Source organism: Porites lutea, chromosome 7 (assembly GCF_958299795.1).
Source record: "Porites lutea chromosome 7, jaPorLute2.1, whole genome shotgun sequence".
Classification (NCBI taxonomy): domain Eukaryota; kingdom Metazoa; phylum Cnidaria; class Anthozoa; order Scleractinia; family Poritidae; genus Porites; species Porites lutea.
The window spans coordinates 10119292-10143337 of record NC_133207.1 but is presented as its reverse complement, the minus strand read 5'-3'; the positions used below and the strand labels follow the sequence as shown (position 1 = coordinate 10143337).

The 24046-nt window shown below is 39.3% G+C and overlaps 3 protein-coding genes across 3 annotated transcripts; 1 reads left to right on the top strand and 2 right to left on the bottom strand.

Annotated features, from left to right (window-relative positions):
- Positions 1–5887: 5887 nt before the first annotated feature.
- Positions 5888–11567, bottom strand: LOC140944097 (tauropine dehydrogenase-like). Its single transcript, XM_073393220.1, has 4 exons — positions 11511–11567; positions 8022–8551; positions 6698–7003; positions 5888–6318 (listed from the first exon to the last, which is right to left on the bottom strand). Exons 2-4 carry the CDS (start codon positions 8547–8549, stop codon positions 5941–5943), a joined length of 1212 nt encoding a protein of 403 aa, XP_073249321.1. The 5' UTR covers positions 8550–8551; positions 11511–11567; the 3' UTR covers positions 5888–5940.
- A 1996-nt stretch (positions 11568–13563) lies between these two features.
- LOC140943743 (tauropine dehydrogenase-like) lies at positions 13564–23697 on the bottom strand. Its single transcript, XM_073392853.1, has 3 exons — positions 23176–23697; positions 22463–22768; positions 13564–14583 (listed from the first exon to the last, which is right to left on the bottom strand). The coding sequence occupies exons 1-3, from the start codon at positions 23695–23697 to the stop codon at positions 14206–14208; spliced, it is 1206 nt and encodes a 401-aa protein (XP_073248954.1). The 3' UTR covers positions 13564–14205.
- Positions 17070–21356, top strand: LOC140943845 (carbonic anhydrase-like). Its single transcript, XM_073392959.1, has 7 exons — positions 17070–17163; positions 17749–17781; positions 18430–18764; positions 18939–19031; positions 19610–19679; positions 19799–19968; positions 20397–21356. The coding sequence occupies exons 1-7, from the start codon at positions 17103–17105 to the stop codon at positions 20571–20573; spliced, it is 939 nt and encodes a 312-aa protein (XP_073249060.1). The 5' UTR covers positions 17070–17102; the 3' UTR covers positions 20574–21356.
- Positions 23698–24046: the final 349 nt, after the last annotated feature.

The window sequence follows — 24046 nt, the reverse complement described above, 5'->3', positions numbered from 1 at the left end:
ATGTATGATTATGTCATCCATGATGACTTTCACACCCGGCAGTCCTTCAAAGACTTGCTCCATTCTTTGTTGGTAAACTTCTGGAGCAGACTTAATTCCCATCGGCATCCTCAGGTATCTATACCTTCCGAAGGGGGTATTAAATGTCAGGAGCTTGCTACTCTCCTCGTCTAACTGGATCTGGTAGAATGCTTTTTCTGCATGCAAAGTTGAGAATAGTGTGGCTCCTGAACAACTAGTTGTGATGTCATCTACCACTGGCAAAGGGTAGTGTTCTCTTTTAATGGCAACATTAAGATCTTTAGGATCTAAGCATACACGAATAGACCCATCCGGTTTATCAACACAAACAAGGCTGCTTACCCAATCGGCAGGTTCATTCAAGGGAACTTTCTCTACAATGCCCACATTCTCCATCCGATCTAATTCTTTCTTCAGTGGGACTCGCTTAGAGTGAGGAACTCGTCTGGGTGGGTGGACCACAGGACGAACAGAGGGGTCCACACTAATGTGATATTTCCCTGGGAGGCACCCAAGTCCTTGGAATACTTCAGGGAACTCATCAAGAATACTGACACTTTCAATGGCATTTATGCGCTGGATTAGGCCCATATTCTCACAGGATGATCTACCCAGGAGGGGCATGTAATTTCCATCAACCACTTGAAAACATACTTGATACCTTTCCCCACGCACCCAACAAGGCAGCTCACACTTTCCAACAGGTCTAATACAAGTTTTGGAGTAACTTTCTAATCTTGCCGAGGAAGGTTGCAAAGGGTTTGTTGTAATTTTGTCATATGCGGCTTTGGGCAAGACATTGCACTGGGCCCCAGTATCTAGTTTAAAGACTTCTTGAACAGTTCCAAAATTGACAGTTTCAACCCAGTCTTTGTCTCCTGCATTGACTGCTCCAATGAACATAACTTCAGAGTCAGAGTCACAATCATCAAGAGAGTTCACCTGCTTCTTTTGTCCATCTGAGGTACGACACATCCTTGAAAAATGGTTCATTTTCTGGCACTTGTGGCAGCGTCGCCCAGCAGCAGGACATGAATCTCGGGCATGTCGAATACCACAACTCCTACAGGGCATTCCCCATTGAGGCTTCTGTCCTTTGCCGTCTACTACATCCACTTTCTCAACTTTGCTACCCTCTTCTTTTATGCTCTTCATGTGCTGCTTGCTTGTTTCTGCGATGCTAACTGCTTGCAATGTTTTCTCTAAACTCTGTTCTCTCTCCATCAACCTTTCTTTGGAATGCGGATCCTTAAGCCCCAGGACTAACATGGATGTAATCCAAGATTCTTCTTTATCACCGAGGTCGCTGTTCTTAGCTAGTGTTTTCAATGCGCTACAGAATTCATCGACTGTCTCTCCGTCTTGCTGTTTCCGTTCGATAAACAAATAGCGATTGAAGTGCCTCGAGGTCAGTGGTGCACAATGAGCTTTGAACTTTCCTTCGACGGCCTCAATTTTATCCCGATCATCCTCGGAATCCCACACAAAATTTGAAAAAATTTCCACACATTCCTTGCCAAGCACGTGGAGCAACGTAGCGACTTGAATCTTCTCATCCTTTTGATCGAGTCCGCTCGCAACTTTGTACAGGTCCCATGACATTTTCCAACGCCGCCATGCTTGGGCTTTATTCGTCGCTGTAGACAATATCAAAGCTTTAGGCGGTTTCAGGTGCTCCATCCCACTTCTGACACCATGAAGTGTTCTCCGAGAAGACACAACATACACTCAAGATGGCGGATGCAAATGAACACACTTTATTCCAGTAGGCATGCGCTAGATATAACCGCTGACCTGATGCTACGAGCGCGAATCTGGGCGTCAGAAAAGCCTTTGTCTGCTGCGAGACAGGCCGCGCCGATGCCAAAGCCGTGACTTTTGTAGCGCTGAACATTCAAACAACAGAAATTTAAGCAGCGCCTAAGTTCGGTGTTAAATTGGTTAACCGTAATGAGTGTATTGTCTGCTTGGCAGAAGAGGGGACTGGGCTTGTTACCCCGGAGATTGCAATACCGGAGTATGAACTTCACAGGACAAAAAGGTGAAGATTCATCACCAGGAATAACAATGTCAAAAGGGCGAGTGCTTGTATTATGTTTGCAATGGGTGATTGTGATCTTAATAGAGTGGATTTTCCCACCGGATGCGAGGAATCAGATGTTATCGTACGGAATTACGGTAGTGTGACACGCGCTCCTGGCCACTAGTTCACCGATGCGAAAGAAACCATAAAAGGCTGTGAGAAACATGGCTGAAAAAAGTATACGCTGTGCTGCCGAAGACTTGGTGTACTGGAGAGAGCTTACGAGGTCATGCAAGATAGGTTTAGATATCGGTAACCAGACATCACACGATTTCTGATGACTGAGTGAGGTCAAAAATTTGAATAAGGAAAGCCTTTGTGGGGTCATGCAAACCTTTCATTTTGTGGACTTAACCAATAACCGATAGATAACAAAGAATAGTCGAAGACGAAAGATTTCATTTCTACCGTCGAGAAAAGAAATAAAAAGCGCTAAAGACGCGGTGGTTAACGGTAAATGGAAGGCTTTTGTCTATGGTTTAAAAAACCGTTCAAAATTATTCTGGGGTATTTCCGACCTTGGAAATACAATTCACGGGTCGGAAATGAGTAAGCGGGGTCATTTTTTTTTTACTCTATGGTTTAAAAAACCGTTCAAAATTATTCTGGGGAATTTCCGACCTTGGAAATACAATTCACGGGGCCGGAAATGAGTAAGCGGGGTCGGTTTCTTTACTTACCAATAACGGACCCGTAAACAGACTTGATACCGGGATCGAAATTCAATTCACGGGGTCGGAAGTGATTTAGCCATCGGGGGTCGAGTTTCTGCGTCCCCGAAAATAGACCTTCATCTCTGGTTCGAAATCTAAATTGCGATCTCCGGATTCATTTCTTACCAGCGGCCCAGGAGTTTCATTTCTGATGTCTGAATTCCTACCGGCAACTGGACCCTTATTTCTGCTATCCCAAACCCACGCCCACATCGCTGTCCGGATTTTTCTGATTTCCGGCCCCTCGAAATGTCCATGGTTGCGTCGGCCGAAATGTCTTTTCAGTCCTGTTTCCATAATAAAACAGACTTAGATTCAGCAGTCACTATATGACGCTTGCATAGTTTAATAAAGAAATGTATATCAATAAAATAATAATAATAATATTAATAATAATAATGTAATGGTAATAACTAGTAATATTATATAACATCAATTAATATTAATAATGATGATGATGATGTCATTCTTTTGAAATGCTTTACTGGTTCTAAATTCCTTTTTAGTGCTATTAAATCTACACATTTTAAGTTGTACATATATATATATTTATACAATGGTGTGAATGCTACGCGCGCTGTGATTGGTCGTTGCCTATGATCTATTAGAGTACAGATACATGGATGACGTCACGGGAAACTTGTTTTCTTTGTTTTGTTCAACATGGCACGCGGTTTTGAAAATGTTTGTGAGATTATTTCGGATTGAGGCAAGTGAAAGCTTCGGAAAAAGTTTAGCAGGAGCTATTTACAAAGAAGAAAAATGGAGAAACGGAGACCAAAAAAGCTATTGACTACTTGACAATGCCTAAACTACAAGAAATCTTCACAACAGTTGCCATCGTGTGTCTTCGCTACGAGAGACTCGCTGTTTTGCAAAATGTTTTCGCTATTATTCTTCTTTGAGCAAGAAAAGACGGTGAAAAACTTTTCGAAGAAACGGTACACAAGTAAGATAAAGAAGAAGCTAAGATGAAAAGTTGGGTTAGGGACTTAAAAAATGCCTAAACTAGCACAAATCCTCAAAAGGTCAAGCGGTTCGAGGCAGGTATGTGTATCGGTCTTTTTCTTTTCTGATCATTGTATAAAACAAATAGATTCCATGTTGCCGTAGGTCTGTTCAGTAATAGATCACAGAGGACGTCAAAATGTGGTAAAAACAACAGTGACACACTCCCTGCGGCTCGTGTGCCACTTCTTTGTTTTTACGACATTTTGACGTCATCTGTGATCTATTACTGAACAGACGCACGGCAACATGGAATCTAATTGTTAAATAGATTATTTCAGTTGACCGTGTGAACTTTTCAAAAATGCTCACGCATGCGCACTCCGAGATTGTCTAGGCGTCTCCCGGCCGTTCGTCTCGGATACGTCACCGAATTGCATTGACCGAGAGGGCCTGAAAAGACGCCGTACAGGGACTAGGCAAGCAGCATACATGAACTCCGACCGATGACTCAACCGCCTTTACAACTCTTCTAAACTGGGAAAAGAAAACAATATCAGTAAATCATCATGCTCCCCACTTATTTCAAGAAGAAGCATAATAAGAATAGAATAAAATGAGACGGCAATTTATGTTAAGAAAATATGAGTTTTGATCGTCGAAGAAACGGGCAAATAAAGCAAGATGTGGAGTTTTAGGATCACAACTTTTGTTTTTTTCAAAATGAGTAAGTGGTGATCGGCTTTGTGCACCGCAAAAACTGGAAGTAGAAAAGAGCACAAATAAATAACGACTTTTAAACCGATTTAACTTTTATACTGTCAACTAGATATTGACTGTTGGGTTGTAACTTTAACTTAAGGCTTATCCATGTATTGAAAGCCTGTAAAATGTAAATCACTATAACTAGATATTGACTGTTGGGTTGTAACTGTTGCTTCGAGTTTCTATAGTTTTGCTTCCTAAAATTAACAATTCAATCTAACTGTTTTGTCCTTCGATTGAACAATATTTTTAGTCTTTTTTGTTTTCTATGCAAAACCCATTAAGCCAGCCCCAATGGTGATCAGTTCCTACAGGTTTGACCGTAATATCGTTTACCCCTGACACACCCTCATATTACTTTTTTACTAACAGGGGACCGCTTACGATCCCTTACTGAGTTTTCTTACCACTAACTGCGTCAAACAGGAGACTGCACCACTCAAAGCAAGTAAAATGTTTATCCGTTGTCAAAAAACCAAGGCAGAATGTTACGCAATTGACTCAAGAAAACAAAGCTGCTAAGTTAGCTAAGTACTTCAGGCCGAAGGTATAAGGAACTGTGCGTTAATTTTACCCGGCTGCAGGAGTTTGGATGGTTTCCAGATTTTGATTTTGATGCGCAGCAGATAAGAATCTACCCCCTCGTGATGTAAAATCTTAATTATAAATATAGCTCTAACTATGTTTTTAAGGGGAAAAAAAGACTCCCTCTTTCTTTTCCTGGCTTCCTGCGCATTGTCACCCTGCGTCGCCGACGGTTTTCCTTTTTTTCCAAAGTCATAAATAAGGTGTCGCCCCGCTGACCAAAAACCCAAAAGACTTTAAGTACGAGATTGTTTTCTTCGCTAAAACTGAAACTGAACATTAAGCGTGGGTTACTGGCCAGAACCAAGACGAGGTTTGACATGGCATCATTTAAAGAAACTATTAGTGAATGAATATTTATCGTGAGACGCAGTTGTACACAGGTCTTCTTCTGACTGGACTTTGTGAATATATTTACCTTTGGTCAAGGCTAACCCCGTGTAAATGAGACTTCAGTGCTTCTATCCAGTGACCTCGGTGAATTCGAAACTGGACTATTTCTTCCACTTTTGAGAAATCACTGTATAAGACAATTTTTCACGGAGCAAGGGACACGCGCGCTTTTCGTTAGCTCGCGACCCGATCACCTGAGGTCACGTAATACAAAAATGCGTCTAATTTAACCATGAGTCAGGTATCTACTTTGAAAGAGCAAATATTCAACTTAATAATTTATTTTCATCTCCTTTGGGAGCCCTTCTGCTAAACAAAAACAGCAACAACAACAACAACAACAACAACAACATCAAACTGTTCGAACCGCTAGTCAACATACGCCGGTCATATCACGTCTTCCTAGGAGCTAAAAGCAGAATTTATTACACTCTACAAGATGGATTCAAGAGTGGTGAATCCGTATCTCTGTGGCGCCCGAGATGAAGCTACGTCTTTGCCTTGTATCTTTGAGTTCACCATATATTCTTTGCCCATTTTTGTTTGACACCATAACAACACTTTATCAATATCCGGCGTCTCGACACCCACAATTTCTGCAATTCCTTTGAGTACCACCAGGCCATATGGGACATCTTCGGTCATGTAACGGTATGTAAAATCTGGTAGATATTTACCGTCCTCTGTTTTCTTGACTGGGTGTTTGAGCCCTTGGTAAGCTGCATTGGATTTTATTGCGGTGTAAAGGTTGGTCTTGTCTGCAATGTCTTCAGGATAGGCTCTCATGAACCAATCATAAATGTGATGAACCTGTCGGATACAAATGCATCTGCAGAATCAGATGCAATTCCTGATTATATTTCAACAGAACTGAAAGGCCATCGATTGGCACTTAAGGCATAAGGGATGTCCCCTCCCCTCGCCTCCCCTCCCATACAGGGAAAAATGACAGGCAGTTTAATTTGAAACTGATAGCTTTTGGTTCTGGACAAAATGTTAAACATACAAATACAAGGGATGTACAACAACTCTAGCACGATGAATTTGGCATTTTTCGTTGGTTTCACACACACGTCACTCCTATTAACGAATGCTGTTAGTTTCACCCATCAAAGAATCACGAAAGAATACTAATGAGTGAATCTTGAATCGGGATAATAGAGTAATTGAACTTTTTAGCTGAACCTACCTCCGACATATCGGCTCCCGATTTCTCTGTGATTAACTTGGCAGTTTCTAAAACTTCATCACACATACTGGAGATAAGGTCGGCAGTTGACTCGGTTATTCCAATGTAGAACAAAGGTGGCTGATCAAGAGGTTTCCCGTCCCATCCTTCCCACTGTCCATATAATATTGGTAAATGCAAGTAGGCGTTACCACCACTCATAAGCTGTAGACCCAATAGATGACCTGACACTTTCAGCTGAGGAAGGGGTCCCAGGAGATGCTGCAGCGTAGTTACTGGGTCCTTCCTTGGTGGAACATCTCCTTTCTTTAGAATGAAACAAACAGGTAAGAAAGTATCAAGCTTCAGTTACGTGATGTGGTAAACATACTGTATATTACGCGCGCATGCCTTTATATAATGATGTTAGGTGCTTCTGGGAACAAAAAGAGCTGGCACTGACTTTATGATGGATAAAATTCTCACTCCGGCTTTTCATTGAGACGGGTTTTCGATCACCAACTATTTTTCTCGTTTACATCATCTGGCTTTAACAGCAAGTGTGGATTCATTCCAACGGAATAAACGTTCGACAACCACCACAAACAAATTCCAGGCAGCGAGGAAAAATGACCGGTTGCTCCACGAAACTTCAGGGAAAAAGAGATTTGTGTTTTTTAAGATAACTTTTTGTTTTGTTTCGCTATAATTGAAAGCTGAAATCTCTAGCGACATATTTTTCACTATCTAAAAAAAGGCTCACGTTATAAAAGTACATTCACTCAAATTGAGGGAGTTAGGAACTAACACGTATCCATGCCAATACTAACGCCAGTGCCATCGCAGCGGCTAATAATAAGTACTATTTCAGCAACTGAGGACGCTAAGGGTTTTGCAAAACGTACATTTTTTAAATGCATGCATCCATAGTTTAGGGATCGATTTTATACACGTACTGCGGTGCATGCTGAGAGCACACCTTCAAACGTTCAGCCATCAAATCGGCCTTGCAGTGAAAGGCAGATACTTTAGATGGTAAGCTTCAGTGCCAAAAATACACTCACTTTTCTTCGAAGAGAAGCGGAACAGCATCAGAAGGGGACAATGGGGCAAATATTGATACTGTGCACTCGAAAACAGAATGCAAATTGATTGTCATGAAACAGAGGTGGATACATGGAACATTTTTTAGGTTTAGGTAAAAGGCAGGTTTTAACTTACAGTCTGTTATATAAACAAAGAAATAATCACGAAAAGAGACCTTTTCCTAGATTCAAAGTCTAATTACAAGAGCAGATCTTGTATCTGTTAATCAATTACTAAGAGCTATAAATTAAAAAGATACCTTCATGGCTCCTAAGAGGGATTCTTTGGTCCCAAAAACTTCACATTTCACTCCATACTCAGTGATACGGCAGGCCCAAGGTAACGTCTCAAAATCCATAATCGTACATTGCCGCCCTGTGTCACGAAGCAAAGAACGAGCTTGGAACTCAAATCCTGGTCCACCTGGCATGCCGACAATAATAGTACCAGGCTTTATATAAGGTTGAATGGCATCAAAGAAAACTTGATGGGCAAATGCTGGCAGCACGAACACGACGATATCAACATCTTTCATGGCATCTTCTGGATTTTTGGTAACCAGAGCTGGTTTAGACACAATTGTAGTTGGATCTTTTCCTGCACGATTCAGAGTAACCTCGAGATCCTTTTTCTGTATTGCATTACTCCAACGCTCTGCCTCATCTTGATACAAGCTGAGCACCCTAACCTCTGTTCCCTTCATAGACGATGCAATTCCAGCAAAGGCATGTGCCCCATTTCCACTCCCACAAATCAACAGCTTGATAATGTCTGCTGAACTCATCATGTCTTGTAAAAAAAATGAGAGAACATTTAGAAAAGTTAATTCCACAGGCACGTTTTAGATAACCATTATTTAAATGCTGCCTTGATTTCAAAAGCTGAATATTATCAGAAACTCATAAGGGGTTGAAACGTGTAACTCGCGTTCAATGCTCGTGAATATTCACTTTTATTATATTTGGAAACCTTAGTGACAGATATCCATTTTAAACAAATGGCTGCCGCGCGATCACCATGCAGATGTTTTAAGGCAAGAGTTCTGCATTTCAGGGTTAAAAATACACCCTTAAAAGACAAAAAATTGAAAGAGAGGGTTCAAAAGAATGCTCAGCTGTCTTTTTGCGGAGGAAGGGAAGCTTTTCATCAAGAAATCGTCCTTCGAGGAATTCAACCTTGTTTTCTTCTCGACGGAGCGCATGGTCCGTTTTGAAATGCAACCAAGGTAGTGAAGTTTTTGCTGAATTTTCAGGAACATTTTGCACTCTATGGCCAAGACAATTACGTTTTTGAAAGGGAACTTATGTATTTTTAAATGTTTCATAGACGTTTTATAAATTTTTCTCATCGGCGCTAAAAAAAATTATAAAATGTGCCCCGATTTGAGATGGATTTTGTGATTTTGCCATGTTCTTAGCCGATTTCACTTGCGTGAACGGATCCACGATCCAGATAGTGTTTTCCGAATTGCTTTAAGGGATTGACTTTTTGGATTCTGAATAAAAATTTTCAAGAAACGGCTTCTCTGTCTATTGTTTTGAGTTTGTTCATACATAAAATGAGCTCAAAACGCGACCGTGACTACAATACCCAAGCTGTAAAAGCTTAAATGCTTCTCATATTCATTACACGCATCACTTTTTGCGAAGATGTCAGGTTCAGGTTTTGGACACTTTTCGATACGCAGCTAATGAATTTTATTCGAAAAGATTTTTTACTGTTTATTCTAGACTTTTAATATACGAATTTTAAAAGCCTATTTGCAGTATAAGTTTACCGTGCAGAGGGTCAACAAGGCATCGTTTTTTGAAGTGACAACTTCAAGAAGTTGCGAGGACGTCAATGGGTTTCATAATGTTATGTTTGGCCCGGGTGGTAAGGCAATAATATCCTGCTCAGTGTTTTGGTAAGATTCCTGGCTTCAACCTTTGAAAGCTTTCTCGGCTCTCGGGAGTTTTTCCCCCGTTTGTCTGGGGTTTGTCGGCCATTTTTTTTAAGCGGGCGCGGGAACCTGAAGTAAAATTACGTCACGTTGTTTACGAAGTTTGATTGGTCAGTTATCTCTTCTTCTCGTTCCAAATATGGTACTTTTGAAAATGAATAATCACGAGCATCGAACAAAGCAAACATATGAGAGTTATACGTTTCAACCCCTTATGAGTTTCTGATATTACTTTATACGGTTCAGCCTTAGCAAATAAACAGCTCAGTAGTTGACAGCACATCTAAATAAATCTTCCATTCTGTGGGAAGTTTCCCACAGGCTCCTCCTTTCTTCTTTACACCTTCTTTCCTTCGCCTTGATGTGGATCTATCTTTGTTTAATTCAATGGAACATGTTGCTTTGCACTTTTCAATTACAGTTTGATCCAGATCTCCAATCAGCTGTGTAATTTATTCTTTTGAATGTCTATCAGTTAATATAACATGGATAGTGCCAGACTTATACTGGCGGTGGCAAGACAGCCCTGTCTGTAATTTGTACATCCAGTCACTGTAGAGACTACATGTACAATCACGTTCCGCTATCATATTACTCGTAAATATTCTTTAGCCTTCAAAGGCGAGGCTCTTTAATATTGTCTTGATTTTGCCTTACATAGGCCAATGTTACATATTGCCATGTTGCATGGGATGGTTATTAAAACGATCTGTTTAAAGGCTTCCAGCACATGCTGGATTTTCAGACAATAAATAGTTTACTAATATCGTCACATTGTACAATTGGTTTGATCATTGTCATCAAAACAGAGTTGCACCAGCTCTCTCTTGGAGTTTGAGCACCGAGGTGTGGTAAAAGTTTCGTAACTTTGCGTCCGGCGACATTCAACAGCGTCAAACTGTCATAAAAGAAGGAAAATATATACATACATTTTGAACTTTTTTTTTATCGGGACCTGATGCTGGTAAGACTTCTAATTCATATCCCGGTTTCTCGGTTTTGTGTTTTACAATTATCAAAAGCTTTTCGTTGGCGTGACAGTAAAAAAGTAATTATGTATTCACATTTTATCATGTAAATATAATTTTGTACATTGATGTATCGCTGAGATAAACTTGGTAAGTAAATAAGTAGAGAGAGCAAGGATGTGTTTGAATTGTATCATCGAATCTACCTTACCCTCGGATTATTCGATGTGAACCATACGATGTTAGCCGGTTATTCAAACATGATTCATTCGTAACGGACCGTAACATAACAACCGTACCCAGACGTTCATAAAGGTAACGTTAAATACCAGTCGTTCGCTTTTCTCTGATGATTAAGAGATTGGCCTTTTTAGACGTATGCATTGTAATCGCTGTACCATCAGTATTTAATAGATTGGCTGATTTAGTTTCCAGCCAAAACAGTTTGAACTCACAGTAGTTTGAAAATACAATTTGACAATACAGTCTAAAAGTACAGCTTGTTTCTTCTGGGAATGCTCCTAGTTCTGGTCACCATTATTTTGATAAAAATAATAGAACAGCTGAAAAAATAGGCCCTGTTATTCAAGGACATGCAAGCAAGTAACAAGGTAATGTTCAGTACATGAAAGGTTATAAAACTGGTTGCTGTGTCGAAGACAGTCGTTTTGTAGAGTTTGTGTTTGTGTGAACCAAATTGGCGCTCGCTGCCGGCGCCCTCGACATGGAAAATATATTATTTATATGTATATCTAAAGGAGACTCCATCTTTTTAAATAAAGGAAACTTAAGCCCTATCTTCTCTCCGGAAACTTAGTAAGCGTGGTCCTTCACTCACCGTCGGAAAACCCCTCTAAATCGAGAACTTTGTTGCGTTCGGCAGGCGGCAAGAGAATACAGAATACTGTAACCCGTCACGCAATTCAAACTCGTGACGTCATTGTATCGCTAAACACACGTACGCGCGGTAATCCACGATACGAATCTGACAGATGGTTAGTCTTTTCGATCGCATTTTTGATTCTTGATTTTCCATATGCAAGAGCAAATTATGTGTAACAATTTTGATGTGCTCGTATTTTATTCTTATTCTCTTAATCTTCTTGCAGTAAGGATCATTTAATAACTGTTTTTTTTCCTGTTTTGTTTTGTTTTCGTTTGTGTGTTTGTTTTGTTTGTTTGTTTGTTTGTTTTTTTGCATTTAGAATTCAAGATTTTCACTGATTCAGGCCGACAGAAGATCCGGCTGCGCGTCATCGACATATCATTTGATATTGTTTTCAAGGAATGGAACAACCTCGTCCCCAGGGCTCTTTTCCTTGATATAGTTCACTTTAAGTTTTATTTGCATTTTTCTTTTAGCCCTTGAAGAAGGTTTGCTTTCAAACCGAAATATTGGGCAATTTGTTTAAATATATATATATTTTGTTTTATTCTTTTGTTTACTTCTTTATCGCCTTTCCGTAAGGATCAGTTTGCCGTTCATATTTTTGTCGTTTCCTTGGAAGCCAAGGAAAAGCGCCCTGGGGACGAGGTTGGGCATGGAAGTACCAAGTCAGAAGATTCCACACGCTAAGGAGAAACATAAATTACTAAGAGAATAACAATATTCCAGAGATTCATCTGGTGGTATAGGTAAACTGCATGTCTCCAGTCCGAGTTTTTATTCCGTTAAACAATGACAAAATATTAGAAACTTTATGGTGGCTATAAACCTATCTTGTTGAGTTTTTTTTTTTTATTTACTTTCCGATAATAAAAACATACAGATGTAAATAATCGGACCTTAACACGGTATTGGAAGGCATCTTGTCGCGTAGATAATTGCGTGAGAAATAACAGTGTTTGTACAGTCATATGCATGAGAATCTAATGTCGAATAATTTTCGTAAAACGGCTGTTCCGAATAAGGTAGAAATTGTAAACTAAAGCTACACAGCTAAGGATTATACTAACAAATTTTGGGCCGTACTTGTGTTTAATTTTCTCCAATCGCTTGCTTTAGATTTTCCATATATTTGTCTGCAATTTTTCTCGGGAAATTTTTGGTCGCCATGCAGGAAAAACATTATTACAGACAAGTGAATAGAAAATTTTAAAAAGTGGTTCAAGCGCAGGCGACGCTCTCAATTTTTCTTTCAGTGGAATCCTAGCTTATAATTAGGAGTGAAGCTTTAGTTTCAGTACAATTCATAATTTTTCCGAACAGCAATTTTACGGAAATTATTCGTCTGTAATTTCTAACTCGGTTGCCTACCCGTGAAGATGGCTTCCAAAACCGTGATGAGGTCTCATATGCTGTTGGCATGGGAACCTATGAGGCCACACTAGTCATCACAGCTTCTTCACTTCTATTTGTTCAGAACCATTATTACAACATCGAATGAGAAAGCAATGCATTATTGATACAGTAAAAAAAAGTGCTAGGCAATGTGACAAACCACTGCGAGCCACCTCATTTGGTTTTACATTCCGCTCTCTGGATTATTTATTGATCTATTTATTTATTTTTGGTACTAGGGAAACGGGTTAACCTGGAACACTCCTATTGAACGTATTACACGAAATCCAGCCCTTAATTATGGATCGTTGAATTTTACATTACCTTCATATGATTAAACCGTCTGACCCCTAACTCAGATACGACCTAAAATACTATGGGTTTCGGCCGTGTCAGACTTTGACGCTACACCCTTGCAAGACCTACATATCGGCTTCCTTCTCAAGCTTTACACACGGCACGGATCATTTAAATGTGCATGTTTCACCCCTTAGTTAATTGACTTGTTTGCTACGCAGCCGTGGTGTCGTCACGCAACGTTCGTTCCCACACAGCCTTCTTTAGTGTCTGTTTGATAGGCCTACAGGACTCTTACCAGGATATCGATAGGTTGGTTCTTTGTAACGTGCATATGTATGATGAATTTCATGTGCCGGATGTACTCATTCATTGTGTTGCTGTACATGTGAAGACTAAACTCTCAAAGGTACTGATGCAAACAAGACCAATCTTGTAAATTATCCATGAGCGATGTCGCGAAGCTATACCCGGCAACTTTATGAGCACATCTATGCTGTGCATCACATTTGCTCGACTTGATTGCTGCTGCTGCTGCTGCTTATCTCATAAATTTTGAATAGGGCTCGACTACGACACCACCACTCTAGTTGATTGCTTGTTTTCACGCGACGATTTTGATTGTTCTGAGTCATATATGGGCACCGATAAATGCAAAGCTGTGATTGGAGGAATCACCATGCCGCAAACGTGGCGCGAACGCCTTCCAGAAAATGGGAGCTGAATTCTAATTGGCTAACAGCACGAAACTTCTCAGCAGCCGTTTGTGAGAAGTAGCGATGCGCGACGACACTGAAAACAGCTGTGTAGCAGACTATTACTCGACCGATTAGGTGTAAAAAGTATACATTAGGTCAAAATGGTCAAATGCAATCCACACCTTACACGATTTTATAAAAAAATAAGACTAATAAACTTTATATATCTACTGACACAATTACAGGTTTGTCAAACCCTACAAGATGGATTCAAGGGTTCTGAATCCATATCTCTGTGGCGCTCGGGACTTCTCGACATCTTTGCCTTGTATCTTTGAGTTCACCAGATACTCTTTGCCCATTTTCTCCTGAGACCACAGCAACACCTTATCAATATTGGGCGTCTCCACCGCCACAATTTCGGCAATACCCCGGATGACAACCAAGCCGTATGGGATATCCTCCGTCATGTAACGGTACGTGAAATCTGGTAGATATTTGCCGTCGTCTGACTTCTTGACAGGATGTTTGAGCCCTTGGTACGCGGCATTGGTTTGTATTGCAGTATAGAGATTAGTCTTATCTGAGATATCTTCTGGATAGCATCGCATGTACCAATAATAAATGTTAACAACCTGTCGGAAGATATAACGTATCTTCATCAGCTCATGATATTTGAGCAGCACTTGTCATTGACAGAGAAGATGAGGCGGGGCGGGGTATGGGGATCTACGGCAAAAGAGAAATGAGAAGAAATTTTTGTCGAAACAATAGGGCCATTTATACGAGGAAAAATAAGACGCGTCTTAAATACGACGCGAACTGTACCATTTATACGAGCATGTCTTATCTAATAAGACGCGTCTTAGCTAAGCCGCGTCTTATTTTAGACGAAATGTGCCGTTTATACGAAAAGTTCGCGTCTTATTTAAGACGCGTCTTATGTAAGACGCGTCTTATGTAAGACGCGTCTTATTTTTCCTCGTCTAAATGGCCCTAATATAGCTTGAAGTACTTGACAACCTGACATAGACATAGAATCAAGATTAATAGCGAGCGTTCATAAATGGTATTAAGCTTTTTTCTCCCATACCACACAGCTGAGAAATGATAATTGATGTCTCCTCTAAATAAAATCAGTCTTAGAATTCAGGATCCACAAACTCCAAATATTGTCTTATTTTTCTGGATATTAAGAAGGGTTTTATATCGTCAACGATATCATTTAATGCCTCTAAAATTTTGTCTGGTGATTAAGAGTGTATGGACTGTTTTTTATCTTTACTTTTTACGTTCAACTATGTTCTTTTCACAGTTGAGGCAATACTGCTTCAAAATTAGTTAATTGTTAATTGAAAGATATATTTGCGGCGGCTACGTTACTGGCCGAATTCATATTAGAAGACGGCAAACTCGTCACAGACGGAATTCCGTCAGAGAGAATACCATGCGATATGAATTCAAATCGTCTTCAAGTCGCGACCGATGTAAATTGTAAAAAGCTGTCATCTCCCAAAACATCTTCCAATTCTTCCCCAGTCTGTCGAAACCGTTCTTTATTCGCGTGCTTATTCAACGGCTACTTTTCCAGCTGATACAGCCAAGAGCATTCTATTCAAGATGTCAGTGCTTCGAAGATCAAGCATCAACGTTACAGGGGTGAATCCAGAAAGGGGCGGCCGGGTCACTTGAACAAAGCTATCTAGATATGTATGTCTATTTTACTGAAAATTCTTTAAAATAATACAAAATTTAACACAAAAAGGGGTGACTGCGGTCCACTTGACCGACCCCTATTAAATTCGCCTGTGAGCGTATGCACTTGCTTCTCCTTACGTCTTAGTAAACTTGGTTGTTTCTCTTCATCTGCTTCTCGTGACCTTCTGAGTCTTAGGCTACATTTTTTTTTACTCAGAAACAGCTGCTGGCTTTCTAGTTCAGGTCTTTTCCTTCAGGTCAAGTACAAAAAAGTCGTCTTGATTTTCGCGTCTAATCTGAATTTAAGACGGTTTTCCGTGTAAGACGAATTTCCCGTCCCCGTATTATTTTCCCGTCCGGCGGTTAAGACGGAAAAATGGACGGATAAATTTGGGACGGGAAACTCGTCCTTAACCGGATTTATATTGGACACTCATCGACATTTGCAAAGCTATTGGATAAGAGCACTTTTATAAAATATAAATAAATAATAAGTCACTACAGCGTCATTAGCTAGACTGTCACAAAATACAAAAGAGTGTCAAAATACAACTTATTTCATTTCATAAACAGTAAATACGCTTAGGCTTACAGCGTACAAGGTATTTAAAAAAGATTTGGGTTGGGATGCGGAAACTTGTGCTTACCTGAGGAAAAATCCTTGCTATGCCCCTGCATCGGAGGTTGAAGCGCCAATATAACGTTATTATGAAATACAATTGAATTGCAAATCAAAAATTGCTATGAAATAGCATAGAACAAAAGCTTTTTGGGAAGACTTATAAATTTCCACACAACCATGAACTATGTCAAGAATCGGACTCATATTGAAGAGCAAGCTTGTCTAATTTATACTATACAGTCTTCCATACAATAACTTATTTATGTAAGAAACAATTTTACTTTAAAACAATGTGACAAAAAAAAAACAAAATACAAAAAACAACAACAACAAAAAAAACACGAAAGCCGTCGTGAAATAAAGGCTTGATGAAATATCGAAGCTCGTTAACTTTATCTGTTAAATCTTTCTCTTAATTAATTAAAGGGCAGGTTGCGTATTGTAAACGCGATTAAGATGGACTCCAGAAAAGGATTCGCGTTTTCTCGCTGCTTTCAAGGCTTTTCTATGCCATTAAAGGTAGGTTCTCCATTTTAAACTGCATTTAAGTGGAAACGTACACATTGAAGAGTTGTTGTCAAATTCAAATACTACAGAAGCTTACAGACTTAGATGAAATAACTTAATCTTTATGTAAGAAACAAATTAACTTTTAAAGAATGTGAGAAAAAAACGCCACAGTAAAGTAAAGACTTGATAAAATATCAATTCAATTTGTTTTTCTAGTGAGCCTACTTACTGATTGGTTAGAAAAACTATTAACCTCCAGCTCCTTAATCTTATCTGATAAAATCTTTCTTTTAATTAGAGTACAGATTTGGTTGTGAAGACAACATGGACTCCAGAGCAGGGTTCGTTTTTCTCGCAGCTTTCAGCATTGCCATTGCCAGAAAAGGTAAGTTCTCCATTCCTAACGGCATTTAAATGAGTTCAGTATTTCCTCTACATGACATATAAATGTATACATAGTTGTTTGAATCATTTTTAAAATCAAAAGGAATGAGACAGTACAATAAACTGAGACGGAGAGAACCCACGCTTCCTTGTTAAATGATCTCTCAACCTAAATCACAACGGTAAATCATACCTACCTACAACAAACTGCTAGATGGACAGCATGGTCTTTCAAGACCGTAGCCATATGGAATATCCCTCTTTAAATTTGCTTTGTTTGATTTTAGATTGCCTTAACTCACACTGAATGAATCTAAAATCTTTATGGTTTATGGATGCCAAATCCAATCATACTTTACTGAGTATAATACCCTTTGAATTATTTAGTTATTGGAATAAGAATATTTACTGATTGGAAGACAGTGCGTGGTGTTTCGCTTACAACTGAAGGAACGTCTCAATATCAAATATTGCACTAGTTAGTACCACTAAATTCCTTTGTCAAAAAAGTTTGTGATTTTTTTGCTGCAGGAGATAAATTCTGCACTCACTAGGTAAACGTATTACTGATATCCTTTTTTTTCAGATGGATTTCCGCATTGGGGATATAAAGAGTCAGGTAAAACATTTGCCGAGTTTTGAACTCGGATTTTCAAAAACTGTGAATAGCGGGATACATTTTAATTTGAATCAGTGTAGAAGAATTAAACGACAACAAACCTGTAGGGGGTATTAAGACTAACTGTAAGGACCAGGTATTATTTTATATAGCAGCTCTTTCATGATTAAAGGTTTTCCTATTTACAAGCAAATTACCCAACCTCATTTCAATCACTTGTCCACCTTTTATAACAATATTTGTGATAATAAGCAAACTAAGCTTCTAATACCCTTTGTATTCATTTTTTTTTCATTTGAAGTTATATTCTATATTCCTGATACTGAGTCTACACCAAGATCTAGGATCTCTTCGCTTCTATTTTTCTAAGCTGTCCTTGCAGGTTTTACAGTTCTTTTGAGTTCTACTTGGAGTTCAAGCTCTTAAAATAAATTGTTCCGAGCATGTCGTTAGACGACAGTGGCCTCACGATGTTGAGCCGTGCCTACTCTAACTGCGGAGTATTTCGAAATACTTAATAAAGAACTCTATTTCATGGAAAACATGCAAGATATATACTTTGATATAAATCAGTTTTCCACATCACTGCATCCTCACGAATCGGCTTTTCGTTGAGTTTTATCCGCAATTATTTATGTTTTATTGTAGATTATGGGCCAGGAGACTGGGGGAAAGTAGCGCCACCATGTTCAGGACAGTTGCAGTCCCCCATCAATATCGTTTCAAGTTTGGCTGAAGTCAACACAACCCATAATGACTTAGTAGTCAACTTTGATAATATGGATGGCGCTGTCACCGGATATTTGATTAATAATGGACACGCCCCCAAAGTGGTTGTTGATAACAACCAAGGCGGAGCAACTGTTACTGGAGGTCCCCTGGGACAGAACATGTTTATATTGAAACAGTTTCACCTTCACTTCGGCTGTAACAGTTCTGCTGGTTCTGAACACACGATTGATGGCAAGACTTTTGCATCAGAGGTTGGAATATTAATCTATATTTCATTTCTCTGTTTTTTTTTTTTATCGATCCCTACAGTATTGTTAAATACGTCTCTTACTACTTCATTTGATGCCCTCGAAATGTACCCCATGCGACAACAGAATCAATCAATGTAAAGGGTCAGTGACTAAATCTGGATTGATCTATTATAGATGCACCTGGTGTTTTACAATTCAGTTTACAAGAGTTTCCAGGTGGCTTCTTCCAAACCTGATGGCCTGGCCGTCATTGGGGTATTTTTGCAGGTATGGGCACTAATAAAGATTAAAATACGTTTCACAGGTATTTAATGATGAAAAAAACTAAATATTGTAATTTCGACCCTCTGTTATCTAATTCGATTCAAACACCGGTAGCACCCTTCCTCCCTTACTCTTGAATAGGACCAATTTGCCCCTCCCTTAAGTCAACATTATCACTTACTTCTCACTTTGGGCAAAATGTTGGCTTAGGGGAGGGGTAGGTGGGCAATTTCCCAGAAACCTAAATTGATCCCCAATTTGTATCTGCGCAAGCATACTTATGGACTTTTGTGTATTATCCTTGGTTATCTAAATAATATTAGCGTTCGATCAGCTTGTGACATTATTTAAAATTTTTGAACAACACATAACAAAAAAATTACCACCTATATTGATCTTTATTGTGTCGACAAGGCAGTTAATGTTGCCGAGAAGTCGAAATCAGAAACTCAAAATTATTATTGGAAAATAAATTAATGATAATCATTAACTGTTAGAGTTTTTATGCTTAATTATACCTGTTCACTTAACGTAAGCCACACTTCTACTCTCTCGGACTTGGTTATCTTGCTCTAATTCAGGTCGATGGAGGATTCAGTAAATGGATGGAATACATCGCCGTTTCGTTAAGGAATGTTAAGACTGCAAATGGTAAACATCCTTTATTGTTCTTGTATATAATTGTCATATTGTGTCTGACTTAATCGTGCCTGAAATAGCAGTTAATCGGATAATATACTCCATTTTTGTTCCTTTCTTTTTCCTTAAAGAGATGAACTATAACCTTGGAGACAACATCGCTTTGTCGAAACTTGTTCCAGAGTTGGCTTCCAATAACGCTCCTTACTATGCGTACAAAGGCTCCCTTACCACCCTACCCTGTTATGAGTCAGTGCAATGGATATTGATGAAAACTCCGATTTCGGTTACCGAGTCTCAGGTAATGCTTACTATCTATTTTAAAATAATACGATATTATTCTCAATGAAGTGGATCAAGTCAGTGGCTGATGCAGAAGAAGAGTCCAGGGGAAATGGACCCTTTTTTGACCAGAGCGGCTTTCAAATTGCATTTTGGCATAAAGGCACAGATGGATTACATACTGCATTCATGCCTGCAAATGCTTCAATTAATGACGTTCTTGCTTGTTTAAACTTGCCGCAAAATAATACAACAATAGCCGGAGAATGTATAGTAACATAACATCGACGCAAACTGTAAAAACTGAACCGTTTCTAACAACGTAACATGTAAGTAACTCTTCAGTGACATTTATGGTTTCTCGAAATAACCGTCGTGATTGTTCTGAAAGATGCTTATTGTCGTTTCAAGCTTTCCTTTTCTTCTCTTTTTTTTTGCTATTTTCAGCTGGAGATGATGCGATTATTGACCACACCTAACGGTACTCCGATGTGTAACAACTTCAGACCAGTCAGGCCCTTAAATGGACGGAAACTCATCCAATGGTCGCCCAAACAAGCTAAACTCCCTGGCCGGCTAAGGCTTCAAGGCATTCTATTGCATCACCAAGAAGAGATTCAGTAAAATAGTTATCCTGCATAGTGTTGCTACGTAAAGTCAACCATGAAGATGTTGGTTATTATCGATTTGTTAACTTCTAAGGGTCATTAATGTCACCTACTAGCTGTGATTATAGCGTATAAACAATTATGCAAGAAAATGAAGAACATAAAGAAAGAAAATAACAACATAAAGGAAATACATGTTTAGCCAAGAGATTGTCGATAACTATTTAGGATAAACTACTTGATCATGGGAATTTCAATTACAATTAGTTACGTGCTTTGTTTTTCGTAACCTTGATAAAATTTATTTAAAAGCTTCATAAAGCAAATGTATAAATGGCATTTGCCAACATTCATTTGCAAAATGTGTGTAATGTTTAATGCGCACACTTCAGAGGATTTACATGAAAAAAGAGCCATTTTTTTCTCCCTCCTCCGATACTTCTCAAAACCTTCTGATCCTTAGGACAGAGTCTGACAGAGAAAGGAGACGAGTAGTCTACCTTCAGCAATGTTTAGTGATTAGGGTTGAAAAACTGAGTGAATCAAGTGCAGGTCAGTTTCCCAGCATAATGAGCCTGATGAACCTAATCACTAAACCTTAGCGGCATAGTCCATTTTAAGGTAGTCCATATGGTTATTCCTTGGGGGTAGTCCATGGGTTAGGGGTCAGTGTTTTGCTTACCATCAAAGATAAGCCCCGTTTTGACTTTCCCTTGCCTTCCCTTCTTTAACATTCGTAAGCTCAGTAGTGCTTTGTCGGTGCCTTCCTGCATACTAATAAGATCTAATAAGTGGTATGGTCGTTTCTTTTCATTTGATAATAGCTGTACTTTTGCGCAACACTCTTACAATAAAACGAAGACTTGCCCGGTCTCTTCTAAACCTGTTTGGTTTCAGTTGAATCAGTACAATGTTTTCAAAATTTAAGTACTTTCGCTCTTAGTGGAAGCCCCCCGCTATACTACATATTTTGTGGTTTGCACTCGTAAATTTATTACCAGACGGGTCCGATAGGCCTGACTCCTTTAAACATTGCGAAGGGGTCCCTATCTAACTGCTTTACCAAAAAGGAGATTACCCAAAGGAGATGGGTGCTAACGAGTACATAGCAACACAAGTCATTCAGTCGAAGGTCCCATTCGAGTCGAGGGACCTCTACCACCCAATCCCACCATCAGTGAAAGAAAGGGCTTTTGACACTTGATTGGGGCAAAACTTGCATTTTTTGGCAGTTTTTTTGTTAAACAACAACAGCTACAATCTTTACGTGTACTCAGTCTTGCTCAATAATAAATTGAGGTAAGGAAAATATTGAAAGTAAAATTAGAGTACTGGCCTCCTGAACTAACCATAACAGCTAGTAGAGCCAGGTAGCTAGTTGACACCAGCATTAAATGGAATATACATTACAGGTCAGCAAAGATACTTATGCACAAATACACATATAAAAAGAAAGAAAGAGAAGAGGAAAAACGCTATTACTTGATAAATGAATACAAAACAATAAATTCGTGAATTCTACTGCCGTTAGACCTCACATAATGGTACGTAAATGAAATAAGGCAACATGCAACACGAAATAAGAAGTTAAGAAGAAGAAGAAAAAGAAAACGCAGTTTAATAAGACACTATGATTAAAGAAAACCAAATCCCAAAACTGTAGGAAGGCGAGCAATTTTTTTATTCTTGAGTGATGGTCGGGTCGGCAATCGAATTAGGACCTAATATCTCACCAACTAAAATTACAGATCGGTAATTACTGTTTCTTTTAGCAACACATGTCCTGTAATGACTAACACTATTGTTAATAAAATCTCTGAAAATCGATGAAAGACTTTCAAGAAACCAGAGCGAGTTAGGATAAAGATTAAAAGAAATATTAACAATAAAACAAGCTGAACTTACCTCGGACATGTCGGCTCCTGAATTCTCTGTGACGACCTTCGCAGTTTTCACAACCTCATCAGACATACCAGAAAGAAGGTCGGCAGCTGCCTCTGTAAGTCCATTGTAGAACAAAGGTGGCTGATCGAAGGCTTTTCCATCCCACCCCTCCGCCCACTGTCCATACATTATTGATGTGTGAAGGTAGGCATTTGTACTCATTAGCTGAACACTCAGTAGATGACCTGACACTTTCAGCTTAGGAAGGGGTCCTAGAAGATACTGAAGTGTCGCAACTGGGTCCTTGTTCACTGGCACATCTGCCATCTTTACAAAGAAAAATAAAAGATGAGCTGCAACTTTCATAAAATGTTGCCTCTTGGTAACAAAAAAAAACTAACTTTGATTACCATTATAAGACCATCACGTTATTACTCAATCAAAAATACGGAACGTCGCTTTCTGAATGAGAAAGCACACGGCACGTTTTAGATCGTTTTAGTAAACACTTAAACTTTACTGAATACCTTTTTTTGTACAGAATATTTCCTTTTCAAGATGCTACTTAAGTCATTGACCTATCATCTTCTTAGTGGTCCTACATCCAGGAATCAAAACATGTTATCTATAGAAGAATTTCTGGAATATATGTGTTGAATTCAGTCCTGAAAGTGCCTACAGACTCTACATTGTGTTTATTGCGTAGTTGAACAACTTAGCATTTTAATTTCTACCTTAAGACAGCCGTGTAAGGTTTCTTTGGTGCCAAGAACTGTACATTTTAAACCAAATTCAGTCGTACGACACGCCCATGGTAAAGACTCAAAGTTCATGATCGTGCAGAGTCCCAGTAAGTCACTTAGGACATGCCGTGCTTCAAACTCAAAACCCGGGCATCCTGGTAATCCAACTACAATGGTCCCTGGTGTGATATAAGGTTTTAAAACCTCCAGATAACCACGATGGTCCGCAGCCCGCTGCACAAGGACCAATAAATCAACATTCTCCATGGCTTTGCTTGGGTTGTTCGTCACTAATACGGGTTTGGACACAATACGAGTTTGCTCCTTTCCTTTCCTGTGTAGGGTAATTTCGAGATTCCTTTTCTGCAACGCAGCATTCCAACGCGCCGCTCGTTCTCGAGACAACGTTAATACTCTTACGTCGGTTCCTTTCAAAGAAGAGGCTATGCCGGCAAAGGCATGAGCACCATTTCCACTTCCACATATCACCAACTTAATGGAGTCTAGGGTCATCTCTGTAAACATGAATTTTTATCGTTTTTCTTTAACTTTTTTCTAACATGATGGCTCCGCGTTTTTTGGTCATTTTTCTGTATTTGGTTTGGTTTTCTTTGTGCTCAAGTTTCTTTTGGGAATTGCGAGACAATGGTGTCTTGAAAAATTTGCATTTTGACCCTAAACAAATTGTCTCGACGGCTCCCTCGAGTTGTAAGTAAAACTGAGCTACGAGCGCGAGGTCCAAAGCAACAAAAAGTACCTACAAAATATGACTATCTTTTCAATAACTGATTAAAAACAAAAATACTAGCACACCGATACTGCTTTAGTATGAGAGACGAGGGGAGCCACAGCGAGAGCGGTG